Source organism: Lupinus angustifolius, chromosome LG02 (genome assembly GCF_001865875.1).
Source record: "Lupinus angustifolius cultivar Tanjil chromosome LG02, LupAngTanjil_v1.0, whole genome shotgun sequence".
Taxonomy (NCBI): domain Eukaryota; kingdom Viridiplantae; phylum Streptophyta; class Magnoliopsida; order Fabales; family Fabaceae; genus Lupinus; species Lupinus angustifolius.
Window position 1 is genome coordinate 18973756 of NC_032010.1, and position 15162 is coordinate 18988917.

Genomic DNA, 15162 nt, shown 5'->3' on the forward strand with positions numbered 1-15162 from the left:
CTCCCTTCTCATTTTTCCTCTCTTCACTCATTCTCCTTTGTCACCTTCACTTTTAAATAAAAAAACTTTCCTACACAAGTAATATGATGATATATTAAAACATTTTGATAAAAATGTTTTTTTTCCAAAGAACAAACAAATTTTGTTTGAAACATTAACGTCCTCATGTTCAAATCCTTTTTGTTAGTATTAATTAAAGCAGTCAAGAGATGGAGGATAAAATGTTTTTTTGTACTACCAATGTTATCTCTTCACTTTTTTTGAGTAAAAAACTAATACTTTTTGGGGTTCATGGTTGTCCCTTCTAACAAATATCGCTCTGAATTGAGCCATCAACTTTGGGGAATGAAGTTTTATACATTAAACCGATATCTTGGTGGTGTAGGATAAGATGTTTAACACAAATAACTTATCTTGGTTCACTTAACTTGTTCCCTTCAGCACCCACTGAAGCCAGCTTTGTCTCCAGCACCAACTAAAAGAATTTCACTCCTATTCAAATAGTAATACAAGTATTATACCACCTCCTGGGTGATTAAATATTTGCAACCATCTTCATGCAACGCAATCTTTTGACCAATTTTCCCTATTAAAAATGGTATTATACTTATGAAACGTAAAAATTTATTTTGAGACTTGATAAAAAAATATATTTTATTCAGCGTGTTTGATATCAACATAAAGAAATAAAAATTTCAATGATTTTTATTAACAAATATTAATTTAGTTTTTAAATCCTACCACTTATATGATATCCTTAAAATATATCAAATCTATTCTATTATCTATGTTTTGTTCACTATTGTGAATAATGTATATTATTTTTCTACAACTATTATTCTAAATCATAACTTTTGAGAATAAAAATAATAATTTTAAATAAAATAAAATTTAAATCAAATATTTCTCATTTGAAAACAATATTTTACTTAGGAACTGTTAAAATTATATTTGAGACTCCAAATTTTTCTCAAGTATATTTATGATGTATGACATTTTTAAAATTTAATCGGTTGAAAATTACTTTAAACTTAGTTTGAGAATTAATTAGAAATATTATCATATTTTTGTTTAATAAAATTCAAATTGATTTTTAAATATTCTTATTTATATAATATTGTCAAATTATTATTTGCTCTAGTCTACTATAACCTAATTTGTTTAGTAATACTTATAAAATATTATTATTCTCCACTACTGTTATATATTTCATTTTAGAGAATTAGAATATTTTTATAGTAAAGGTAAAATAGGAAAATAAAAATTACTCCATACTTCATCATATTTCTCCTTAGTAGATAGTATAAATATTACTTTTTTAGAGAGAATTTGAATATAAAAATTATTTTGGATATATTAAAAATAAATGGATGACTAATATATATAAGTTTATATATATATAAATAAGTCTAACCTAACTAACAGAACATTAGTTAAAGAATAACTAATTTTGAATTTGCCATGCATCACATGGGAAAATGTTAACCATACCAAAACAGCAAAACTATTACAGTTTGTAATGAGAAATTGATTCAACAAACATGCAACGAAATGGAAATGCCATCACTGAATTTCCATAACCAAACCATCCTTGTTTGCCTCAAACTTATAGAGGGATAATAAAATTCTTAACACATATTATTATTACTTTTTCCTTTGAATCCCATACTCTCATTAATTATTCGTCAATTTCGTGGATAACGATGATGTTGGTGTTGTTGCATGGATGATCAAGATCCAAATTTGAAGTAGTTGATAACCCCTTCTGCTTCGTATTGTTTCTGGGTCGATGTTTGTTTCCCTGGATATCTTCAAATTTGATACATTTCCAATTCTCTCTCTCTCTCTGAATTTGAACTTTTGGTGCAACATGGTCTGTTAACTAAGCAGCGGTAATCTGGTTTGCACCCCCATTTGTTCCCATTCTGAGGAGGATTTGATTGTGATTTTGTATTTTGATCAGCATTTGCAATTCTCTGCTTGAGTTTCCTTTTTGGTCATCTGGGCTTCTTTGCTTTGTTTGATTGGTTCATAAATTTAGGTTCCTTTGGGTTAAAGTTTCTTCCATTTTGCAATAGGGAGAAGTAGAATGGTTGAGGAGAGATGGGTTTGATCTTCAGTTATAATTTTCCGTAGTTCTTTTCTTGTGTTGATGGTGCAGAAAGATTTTCAGCATTGTGTGAGCTGTTTGTCTCTTTTGATTATGAATTCAGTGAAGCTTTTGTTTCGTAATGAGGAGTGATGTTTCGTGAGTGTTGAATTGGCTGAACTGTGGGAGGAGAAGGGTTCCTTTTATGAATTTTGAATGCAAGGTTTAATAGAGGTCGAGATTGGTATGTTTTGAAGTGTTGTTTGGTTGATGAATCTGCTTGCTAGACTGCAATGGAGAACCATAAACTGCCTCAACAAGCTTCGGGGTTGTTTATGGATTTAGAAGAATTGAATATCAGATTCTAACCATTTGCACCTGTCTTGTAACTTATAAGTACAATAGTTTTGAATCCCCGGAATTGATTTTAGTCCTGTTGGGATTCCCAGTACTTGGATTTGTTTCCTATTCTGAAATTGTTTGTTAGGGGTGGCAAATGGGAACATCATAATGAGCCAGAAAACAAAATTGTTTGTCAATGGATGCACTAGACAAAGCTTTTTCCGATCTTGTTGGCACCATCAAATCATGGATTCCCTGGCGACCCAAGCCAACAAATGTGTCCAGGGATTTTTGGATGCCTGACCGCAGTTGTAGAGTATGCTATGAGTGTGATTCCCATTTCACCTTATTTAATCGCAGGCACCACTGCCGTCTTTGTGGACGAATTTTCTGTGCCAACTGTACAACAAACTCAATTCCTGCCCCATTTAGCAGCCGAAGAAACTCTCAGGATGAGTTGGAGAAGATTCGTGCATGCAATTATTGTTACAAGCAATGGGAGCAGGGCAAAGTTGCTCTTGATGACGATATTCAGCCTTCCAATCTTGATCGTAGTACTTCAACTTCAAGCGTGGCTAGCAGTAAAACCAGTGGATCTGCTAATAGTAGTAACATGACTCTTTGCTCCCTGCCATATTCAGTTGGGTCTTTTCAACAGATGCAACAAGATTCCTCTCTGGACTTGTACCAATCACCTATGAGTGGAATAGGAAGTGAAGGAGAAGATTTATCAGCATTAGGAGGGACAGATAATCTTGTAGCAGAACTTGGAAATCCATTACCTAAGCAATATGATTACTCAATTAACAGGTACTGTTACAGTTCTCTTAGGTTAATCAATAGAGAGAACTTTGCTTGATTGTTTGTATTGATATTTCATTACTCAGACATTCTTCATATAGTTTTGTATTCAGATAGATTTTATTTCTCACTGTGTTCATGGAAAATTGTAAAGAAGTGTTATAATTGTACATTATAATCAACTATAACCAACATCAAGCTGGGGAGTCTGATAAGTGATAAGTGATAACACAAGCATTTGCTTTCAATGGATTCAGAGTCCACAAGTATGTGAATGTTATTTACTCATTGATCAGTCATGTATTTAACTAGAGCTTTCATTCTCTATCAACCAACACTTTTTGTATTTAAATCAAGTCCATGAGTGCTATGCTTTTTATGATAGTTTGCCGTGGATCATATTCTTTTATCTTTCTTCAGGACTGACAATGATGAGGATGAGTGTGGTGTATATCAGTCAGATTCTGATACGAGGCATTATGCTCTAGAGACTAGCTACTATGGACAGGCTGAGTTTGCTGGCATAAGGAACACTGATGGCTCACATCAAGTGCATCCTGATGGAGAAAACATCAATCCAAAGTTCTCTTCAAAACCCAGTTTTGGTGCCCAGGGTTTGGAAGGAGACGCAATTGTTGAAAAAAATGAAGATGGACCTAATATATGTGATGAAAATGAAGCACCTTCCTCATTATATGTTTCAGAGGATGTCGATCTTGAACCTGTTGATTTCAGAAATAATGGACTTCTCTGGCTCCCTCCTGAACCAGAAGACGAGGAAGATGAGAGGGAAGCTACTTTGTTTGATGAGGATGATAATGATGTGAGTGCTGTTGGAGAGCATCACCTCAGAGAAACGTATAGAGAGGAGCACAAGAAGGTAATGAAGAATGTAGTTGACGGGCACTTTAGGGCATTGATAACTCAGCTGTTACAGGTCGAGAACCTACCTGTCGAAGACAATGACAAAAACAGTTGGTTGGAGATAATCACGTCTCTGTCATGGGAAGCTGCTACTTTATTGAAGCCAGATATGAGCAAAGGTGGAGGGATGGACCTAGCTGGTTATGTGAAAATCAAATGCATAGCATGCGGGAGCCGCATTGAAAGGTGAATGATATAATTTTATATGAATTTCCATGCATAGTTTATATGCTCTATCTCACGTTGGTTCGTGTTCTTCTTGATCAGTTGATACCTAATACAAATTATCAATCTGGATGCCTTTAGCACTGGATTTTAAGCCTCATGATGCCATTTCTCTTGCATAAATACATGAAAGCGCTTAAATGTGTATGTGTGGCTCAATGTAATAACGCACCTTCTTTTGATCTACTAAATAAAAATAATTGTGTCGTTTGACGCATGGAATTGGAGCTTGGAAACAGAATTGAGCCTCAGAATTTCAGTTATGGCGTTTGGATGTCTATATGGAATTGGAATCATGATTCTGGCTCCAATTCCATGGAATTATAAAACAACTAAATCTAACTTTTCCCAAGTCCTAACTCCATCCCTCTGAATTGCAATTCCAAGTTTCACAATTACACATTATTTTTCGTGTCCTGATTCTTCCTAACAGTAACCCTTTCAGCCTCTCCACCTTCCACTCTTCTCCAGTGTGAGTGTTTCCTCTGCTCCATGCATGGACATCGTACAAATTGTTGGTTACTCCCTAAACAATTCTCCTATACTTTTGAAGAAATCTTCTCTTCTCCACCCATAAAACCTCCTTTTTTCATCTAGCGACAAAACCTACCCCAACCTCTAGCGATGGCGGACGAACAACCTCAACTCTAATACCCCCTCTCCCGACGGTTATGTGTCCTGCTTATCCCACCATAGTGAAACACACTAGTTAATGCTATTCTGCATAAAATTCTCAGATGGAGAATCTCATGCCAAAAAGTATGCATAAAAAATCTTATATGTTCAGCAATTTAGGACCATAACATCTAACTCACTTTTTGGAGAATAATAGAAGCTTATTTCAATTTCTGATTTTTTTGCCATTACACTGAAGTGTTACACTATTGAAGAAGCTCATAGGTGTTTTTTAATCCTTTTTTCTTTCAAAAGAACTAGATTTACAAATCAAATCAGACAGTGTTTCTTAAGGAAAGGACAGAGATGGCCAAATTCTAGGTATTACACCCTAGCAAAAGAAAAAATGGAATTGAACTTGCAATTATAATTCTGTGTTCTAATTCTATGTGCAACCAAACATAGAATTATGATTGAACCAATTCCATTAATTACAATTCCGAACTACAGTATTATTTCCATGCTCTAAACGGACCCTTCTTTACTTCTGATATTTTATTTTTGGTTCCAAAAACTGAAAAGGAAGTAGAATATAGTACTAAACCTAAAAGAAATCATTGAAGACAAACAAATCTTTCTGAAGAGTCAGAAAAGTAGTTCTAGTAATATGAAAAAACAGTGAAGTAATAAGCTTGTGATTGTATTATTTATATATTCTGAGGTTAATATGCACGTAACATCACAAGAGAATGGACTTTAATTATGGAGGAAATCTGCGGAGATCGAACAGCAACTAACATGAAATCTAGAAAGTATTTAATATCTCTTATAATCATATTACTTATGTATTTTTTATCTTTCTGTATTCTGTAACATAGAAATACATAAATAATAAGAACCTCCACTAAAGCACTTATTTTATTGATTTCACAAAATCTACATCATAGGCTAAAATGGAACTTAATTTCAATTATGATTTTATATTGATCACTAGCTCTTATCTCCAGTTATATCCTCTAACATATTATTAAACTCTAGCATGGTCAAAGAGTACTTTTCATATGTTACAGCCCTGTACTTCTTTTACCTTACCTATTCTTCTTGGATATACATTCTTACAGTATGGTGGTTAAAGGAGTTGTTTGTAAGAAAAATGTGGCCCATCGGCGAATGATGTCAAAAGTTGATAAAGCTCGCATTTTGATCCTTGGAGGGGCTCTTGAATATCAGCGTGTTACCAACCTCTTGTGTAGTGTAGATACCCTATTGCAGCAGGTTTATAATTGAGTGATATTTGTAAAAATTTAGTTTTTCACTTGCTTGGTTGCTGGTGCAAATGCTCGTGGCATGAGTTTGTGTTAATGTGTTTATATCATTTTTCCTAGGAAACGGACCATTTGAAGATGGCAGTGGCAAAGATAGCATCACACCATCCAAATATCCTTTTGGTAGAAAAGTCAGTTTCTCGATATGCACAAGAATATCTTCTTGCGAAAGACATATCTCTAGTTCTTAATCTCAAGAGACCACTTTTGGAGCGCATAGCACGTTGCACAGGCACTCAAATAGTGCCTTCAATTGATCATTTGTCATCGCAAAAGTTGGGTTGCTGTGAAACATTTCATGTTGAAAAGTTTATTGAAGACCTAAGTAGTACTGGTCAGGGTGGGAAAAAAACAGTGAAAACATTGATGTGTTTTGAAGGCTGCCCAAAACCATTGGGTTGCACAGTAAGTCTTAAATTTATTTTGATGCATTGTAATATATTTTTTATATGATAAGAAAAGAAATTTTCTGGAGACTCTAACTTGTGAGGTGGCATGTTAGAGATATGATAAAGGATTTCTCCTTATATCTTAAGTTTATGAAATAGTTGGTCCTTCATCCTTGACATATTTTATTCATTAAAATTCCAACCAATGTCTTGTGATTGCTTTGATGTGTTCTTACTGTAACTTGGTAGTCCTCTGAAGACTTGTAATAAGTATTCATTTATCTCATTTGTTTCTTTTGAACAGATTTTACTTAGAGGTGCTGATGTGGATGAACTGAAGAAAGTAAAGCATGTGGTTCAGTATGGAGTTTTTGCAGCTTACCATTTGGCTCTGGAGACATCTTTTCTTGCCGATGAAGGAGTCTCCTTGCCAGAACTTCCATTAAACAGTCTAGCCCTTCCAAATAAATCATCATCCATTCAGAGGTCCATCTCAACAGTTCCTGGTTTCAGTTCTCCGGGCAATGACAAGTCTCAGGGGCTTGAACCTGACACTGAACCATGGAGAACCAAAATTGTCACAGTTGCTGATCTAGCCTCACCAGCCAGCACTACAGGACCTTGTGTGCTTTCTTCTCAATCTATGCCACCTGGATCAAGAGTCAACCATTCAACTGCCTTTACCAACTCTGTTGTTTCTTCGGGACATTCAATTTCAGATTCGTACCATAAGAAGATTCTTCCAATTAGCAGTAAATACAGAAATGAAATGGAATCCAAACAAACTCTAGTGGAAGAAACTTCTGTAGTGGGCAACACTCTGACAGTCACGGATGGTCCTACTCTAAATGGAAAAATAGATCTAAACATTGTAGCGGGTACTCCTCAAAATGGTAATAGAAAAGTAGATCAATTTAGTCACTCTGAGATGCTATCTCCAGAAGATGTCCAGAAATATTCCGCGAAGCCAGACATAATAAATGAAGATCCAGTTCCTCTAAAGGAAGAGTTTCCTCCATCACCCTCTGACCATCAAAGCATTTTGGTGTCTTTGTCCTCCCGATGCGTTTGGAAGGGAACTATGTGTGAGAGGTCCCACCTTTTTCGGATTAAATATTATGGCAGCTTTGACAAACCATTGGGTCGCTTTCTGAGGGACCATTTATTTGATCAGGTAATTGTCTGTTCTGGGAATAAATATTTCTGTTATTATAACTATGACAGTAATTTTTGACAATTATTAATTATCATTATTTTTCAGAGTTATCGGTGCCATTCGTGTGAAATGCCATCCGAAGCACATGTACAATGTTATACTCATCAACAGGGAACACTCACCATATCCGTCATGAAAATAATGGAAATTCTTCTACCTGGTGAAAGGGATGGCAAGATTTGGATGTGGCATAGGTGCTTGCGGTGTCCAAGAATCAATGGTTTTCCTCCTGCTACACGGAGAATAGTGATGTCTGATGCTGCGTGGGGTTTATCCTTTGGGAAATTTTTGGAGCTTAGTTTCTCGAACCATGCTGCAGCCAGCAGGGTGGCAAGCTGTGGCCATTCCTTACATAGAGATTGTCTTCGTTTTTATGGGTGATTATTGTCTTCCCTATTCTTTTGGTTGAACTAAGAAAGCATCCAGTTCAATTTTTAAAGATGTTGTTGCCCATTTCTAACAAAACTATCATGCTTGTGGTCTTCATCTCCAAATTATTTATAATTATAACGAACTTCTTGGATTGGGATATGACTGGTTGGATTTAAAAAATGAACGTTCTACTATTATTACTATTATTATTATTATCATCATCATCAGCATCATCCTGATTATGCAAGGAAATGATTCTTATAACCTACTTTTGGAAGACATACGGGTTTGAGTCTCATTATAAAAACCATGTAAACTTGCTTGTTTTATTATCCCATTTGAGAATGTAGATTATTTCTAAATGACATCTTCGTAGCATTTTTTGGAGATTCATTAATATACCTCACTCATGTATCTCTTTCAGATTTGGGGAAATGGTTGCTTGTTTTCGGTATGCAACAATTGATGTTCACTCAGTCTACCTTCCCCCACACAAACTGGTATTTGATTATGATAATCAGGGCTGGATACAAAAAGAAGCATACGAGGTTTGATATTTGCAGCCCTGGTTCTTAAAATTTGGTTGTATGATAGTGGACCTAATTTCTGGTTGTTACAGGTGGTTAACCGGGGGGAGTCTTTATTCTCTGATGTACTTACTGGTCTTAGTCAAATCAGTGATAAAAGATCTAGTTCAGTCCCGGTCGGAAGTGGCCTTAAAACACCTGAGTTAAGATGCCAAGTTGCTGAACTGGAGGGGATACTGCAAAAGGAGAAAGTAGAATTTGAGGTGAGGTCTTCAGTAGTTTACTTGAATTTTGTAGCTTGTTTTAGTCAAGTTCCTTGTATTGTAGTGGTCCTGTTTAATTTGTTTAGTAGAAACTGTTAGTATGCCAATTCATGTGTGTTAGAATATTAGAATTTAGGAGTCTTGTCATGTTAGTCTTATTGGTCAAGAATTTTTATATAAATATCTTGAAAGGCTTACGGTTTAGTCATTCTCTTCTGTTTTCCTAGGAATCCGTTCACAATATTTTGAACCAAGAAAAGAGAAAGGGCCAACATGGGATTGACATTCTAGAAATTAATCGATTGCGGAGGCAGTTACTTTTCCAATCCTATATGTGGGATCACCGCCTTATTTGTGCAGCCAACTTACCCAATTCCAGCAATGAAACTGGTTTAAGCAGTTCAGTTGCAGATGATCATGAGAGACCTAAAGATGAAAATCAGACAAGTGTGGCCTGTGTAGAAGAAAGGAGCTTTAGTAGTGTTAACCCCACTGACAGTGATGCAAAGGTTAACAAAAGCCCTAACCTTGGAGGAGGACAAGGAGGAGTTGATGGGGAAATTTTCCATTCTGATGCATTGCATGAAGAAATTGACATTGTCAAATATACAAATCATGTGAAAGAAGACCAACCTACTCTTTCAATCAACCAAAGTATAAGTTATCAATCTGAACTCTTCAAACCTGAATTGGGTGTCCGCAGAACTGTCTCTGATGGGCAATTTCCTGCCATGCCTAGTTTGTCTGATACACTTGATGCCAAATGGATAGGTGAAGACCACTTAGGATTTGGAATTCAAAAGGACAACACTTCCGCAAATCCCGATACGTTTATGGCAGACTATTTAGTAACCACTGTACATAAAGAAGCAAACAATATAGGGGATCTTGCATATGATCAGAATGGCCCCAAGAGTATCTATCTAACTTCTAAAAGTCATGATAATATGGAAGACTCTTTAAGCTGGTTAGGAATGCCCTTCTTAAACTTCTATCGCCAATTTAATAAGAATTTTTTCGCTAGTACACAGAACTTTGATACAATAGTTGATTACAATCCTGTTTATCTATCATCCTTCCGAAAGCTGGAACTGCAAGGTAGGGCAAGGCTGCTTCTGCCAATTGGTGTTAATGACACTGTAATTCCGGTATACGATGATGAGCCTTCAAGTATTATAGCTTATGCTTTAACGTCACCAGAATATCATTTCCAAGTGACTGATGAAGGAGAGAGACCAAAAGATGGGTTTGAATTGGCTTCATCATATTTTTCTGACTCAAGCACCTTTCACTCATTCACATTTGCTGATGAAACAGCTTTTGATTCTCAGAAAAGTTTTGGGTCGATAGAGGATATGTTATTGTCCATTTCTGGGTCTTGTACCTCATCAATGCTGGACCCCATGTCATATACAAAGGCTATGCATGCCAGAATTTCCTTCGGAGAAGATGGTCCCCTTGGTAAGGCAAAATATTCTGTGACTTGTTACTACGCCAAGCGATTTGAAGCCTTAAGAAGGGTATGTTGTCCTTCAGAGCTTGATTATATAAGGTCTCTGAGTCGCTGTAAGAAATGGAGAGCTCAAGGTGGTAAGAGTAATGTATTCTTCGCAAAAACCTTGGATGATCGATTTATCATCAAGCAAGTAACCAAAACAGAGTTGGAATCATTCATTAAGTTTGGTCCTGAATACTTCAAGTACCTTTCTGAATCCATAGGCACAGGAAGTCCAACATGCCTGGCAAAGATCCTTGGCATATACCAGGTACTTGTCCTTTTAGACTTGCATGTTCTTGTAGAACCTCAAATATTGAAGGCTTGAAGCTGCTAATTTATCATATTTCATTGGTCAAGTTGAAAACCTGCTGAGTCTAGTTATGAGATGAAAATTTTATTAGGAATTAAGCAGCCAATTTTCTAATTAGATTTTCCAAAGAAGTTTAACTGATCATTTATCTTTTGAAAGGGATCTCTAATAATTATGATATGATAGAATACCGGAACATCAATTAATCTTTTGCGAATGCATCTCTCGTGAACACAATATATCCATGTATAGAGAGAGAAGAGCAAATCTTTATCATTAAATCTTAAATAAATGGTCAAGATTGGAACATAATGTGACCATTAACTAATTTTTAATCTTGACCATCCATGTGCTGTTTAATGCTAAGAAGAAAAGACAGAAGGCGAGTTTATTGGTCATTGTATTGAAACTACATAATTCTTTACATTGTATTGAAACTACATATCATCTAAGCCACTTAGTTTTTCATGGCTTTCTATTCAAAAGGTTACATCAAAGCATCTTAAAGGAGGGAAAGAATCAAAGATGGATGTTTTGGTTATGGAGAATGTTCTATTTAGGAGGACAGTGACACGACTTTATGATCTTAAAGGATCTTCCAGGTCTCGATATAATCCAGATAGTAGTGGGAAAAACAAAGTTCTGCTTGACCAGAACTTAATTGAAGCAATGCCAACTTCTCCTATTTTTGTGGGAAACAAAGCAAAAAGATTGTTAGAGAGAGGTGTCTGGAATGATACTGGTTTTCTTGCAGTAAGTTTCAAAACCTTTTCTGTGATATTCTTCCTTCTCTTAACTGTCTCCTCTTGTATCATGCTAAAAAGCGGTTTGAAAAGGCTTTCTTTCTTGTAAATTGCACATAATGTTTGGTGCACATGATATTTTTCACTCTCAGGCTTCTCACTCGAGAATGTAACTTGTCCATCTTCATAAGAGGATAATAACCAAGCCTTAGTCCCACTGGGTGGGATCAGCTAAATAGATGAAACAATGCGATAATTTTCTATCATAAATCATGTCATTTGACAAAACATTGATCTTCATTTTCAATAGAGTATTAGGAAAAAAATTGTCCAGGCAAATGGGAATATAAAAACATGCTTCGGCATCTCACTTGTGAAATGTGATGCAAGGAGAAAATTTGGATTCACGCCGTTTTAGGTGGGGGTGTTTTTACATTCCTAGGCATCCATATTCTTGAGCATCACATTCCCAAAAATGTACTCAAAATCATGTGGCAACCAAACACCGTTGTTTACTTATATATGTCGTGCGCTTACATGTGTCTTCCTCTTGTGCAGTCAGTTGATGTAATGGACTATTCTTTACTTGTTGGGGTGGATGAAGAGAAGCATGAGTTAGTAATTGGAATCATTGACTTCATGAGACAGTATACATGGGACAAACATCTTGAAACATGGGTCAAAGCTTCTGGCATCCTTGGAGGACCAAAGAACACACCACCAACAGTTATATCACCCAAACAATACAAGAAAAGGTTCCGAAAAGCAATGACAACTTACTTTCTTATGCTTCCAGATCAATGGTCTCCACCAAATATCATTCACAGTCATTCCAAACCTGATTTATGTGAACACAAAAACACACAATTGAAGACTTTAGCTGAATGATTCTGTGTCTCTGTATATTTTACTTTTTGTTTTTCTATCTTAAATTGTATAGGAGTTTGTGTGGTTTGTTTGTAATTATGTCAAGTATTTGTTAGAAGATACAAAGAAAGGGAGTGATAGAAAGCACATGATGTTTGTCTGAGGTGAAAAGATAAGATTACCTCTTGATGAAATCTTTGTACAAAAACTTGTAGTAACGTTTCTAGCATCAAGCTGTATACATGTATACCATTAAAATTCTTAGAGGTGCTCTCGATTATATCAAATTTCATTCCAATCACCATTTTCTTCCTTAAGGATTCGATTCCTAAGAATTACACTTGTTGGCATGGACAGTTAGTCATACACCTCGAAAAGGATTAGCTTCTTATCTGAAAGGGTGGAGAGATATCTTTGATAGTTGTGAACACTCAATTTTGTCTTACCTTTATAAAAAATATAAAAAAATTCAAAACAAAAAAAAAGTAGTAAAATTGAGAAGTGCATTTTTTATGTATGGGAACCAATTTATCCTTTTTAACTGCTTTGGTGTTGAATTAACATTAATAAAAATTTGTTACCAACATTTTGTTTTAATTGGTTGAGTTTATCTTTTCTCTTTTTTCTTGATAAAAATTAGAATATAAATTGTGACTTATGATAATGAGAATAAGTAAATTCTATAAAGGTGAGTATCTATTAGACTCATTAAGATGGAGTTTAGAGAGAAAAGAGTCACATTAGCTACACTATGACATCTTGCTGTATGTTTATTGAGCAACCCACCAAACCTTAAACCTATACTATGAAGGTCCAACGTTGTCTTTTGTGGGAAGAAATGGGAACTTGACTTCCTTTGTTACACTCCATGCATTTTTGAAAAAGGGTGTCAATGGTAAAAGTAATGGGGGATATTTGTTCTAGAAACGGGGATCAGCAAGTTTTTGAAGGTGATTTTCGTAGAGGAGTCTTTGGAAGGTAGTGTAGAAATACTAATCACAATTCATCGGTATTATTATTCTTCCACTCCCCACACACTGAAGCAGGTTCATAAACTTGTTTGAAAATGGATCATGCGACAGTGTGTTGTAATAAGGAGAACACACAAATATGTCCACATTTCTCAGATCTAAACTCCTAAACACCCACCTCCTCTTAATTTCCTCTCTCACTTTTATTTCATTTCAATATTGTTATACAAAACATCATCATCATCATCATCACTTTTTTCTTCTGATCTATCCACCTCCTTCTTGCAAACAACTTCTCTGATTCACAAGCATAATTTTCATCTACATCACTCACTCATCCAACTTATGAAAAATGGTACTTGAGTGATGCTTTGATTGTATTCATTTTATTCTTGAACAGAAGATAATTGAAGTGACTATTTCATTATCTTAACATAAGTCTGAGGTTCAACTGAAGCAATACCATTTCTGAATTTCTCTTGGGTATGGCGGTGAGCCAAGATCAGTTTGAGATCAAATTTCGGTTGAGTGATGGTTCCAATATTGCCCCCAAAGGTTATCCTAGTATTGCAACATTGAAAGAAAGTAATCTTGCTCAAATGGCCAAAAGACAAGGAGTTATTCCCAAGACCTACGAACACAAGAGAGGAGAAGCATGCGCACTTCCTCAACACCATGGAAGCTCCCTCTGTCACCACGATGGTGTAACTTCAAATTCCAGACTGAAACACACTGCCAGGACCGTGAGGAAATAAAGAAAGTACACAAAAAAGAGTGACTTTGGTACAAAGAAAAAAGGAAACGTATAGAAAAAAATGAGAGATGGAGAGAAAGGCATTATCTTCATATGTCTCTAAGGTGTTATCAAGAGAGGGGTCATTGGGAGAATGTAGAGATAGATGGTGAAAAAGAGAAGCCATGCAAAATGAACAAGTCAACAACTTTAGTTACATATAGATGGGTGAATCCTAGATTGTATTTGAAGTTCAAACCATTTCAAGTATGGAGCTTCTTATACTTAGCACATATAGATGGAGAAGGTAATGCTTTTAGATCAACCACCTATCTAACCTTTAAGGCTCCATTTGGTCCTAAAGACAAAATAAAAAAAGAAATATGTAAGGAAGAAATTGAAAGTAGAGAAATATGGTAGATTTTTGTATTGTTTGACTTTAGATAAAAAGAAGAAAAATAGAAGAGAAAAATTTCTCTAAAACCTCTCGAATAGAAATATTATTCTAAACAATATTACAATGTCACACACTAGTGAAAACATGCAATGTTAATTAAAAAATTAAATATTTATTATTATTATTTGTTTTTGATTCATTGTCATTGGTATGAGATATAATTTAAGACAACTGATCTTTATTTCATTTTCTCTTCACATGAGAAGATAAACAAAATAGATGGGTCTCATTTCACTTTTTCTTCTCTCATCTCATTTTCTCCCCTAAACCAAAGAAGAGAAAGAAATCATTTCTCTTTAACTTCTATCCCTTCCTTCTTTTTCTCTCATATTTTTATTGTTCCAAATGTAGCATAAGTACTCTAAACAAAAAGCCACGTCCAACCAAGTCTCTGGCAACATATTACCCAAATTATGAAAGCACGGAGTAGACATGGTGCATGTAGGTTTGGTTCCCTTGGTGCTACACTAAGTGGAGGGGACGTTGAAGCTGCAC

The 15162-nt window shown here is 35.4% G+C and overlaps 1 protein-coding gene across 1 annotated transcript; it reads left to right on the plus strand.

Annotated features, from left to right (window-relative positions):
• LOC109337677 (1-phosphatidylinositol-3-phosphate 5-kinase FAB1B-like) lies at positions 1405-12770 on the plus strand. Its single transcript, XM_019574702.1, has 11 exons — positions 1405-3241; positions 3653-4342; positions 6118-6271; positions 6382-6726; positions 7015-7884; positions 7972-8303; positions 8723-8846; positions 8918-9088; positions 9316-10854; positions 11383-11649; positions 12198-12770. The coding sequence occupies exons 1-11, from the start codon at positions 2628-2630 to the stop codon at positions 12525-12527; spliced, it is 5436 nt and encodes a 1811-aa protein (XP_019430247.1). The 5' UTR covers positions 1405-2627; the 3' UTR covers positions 12528-12770.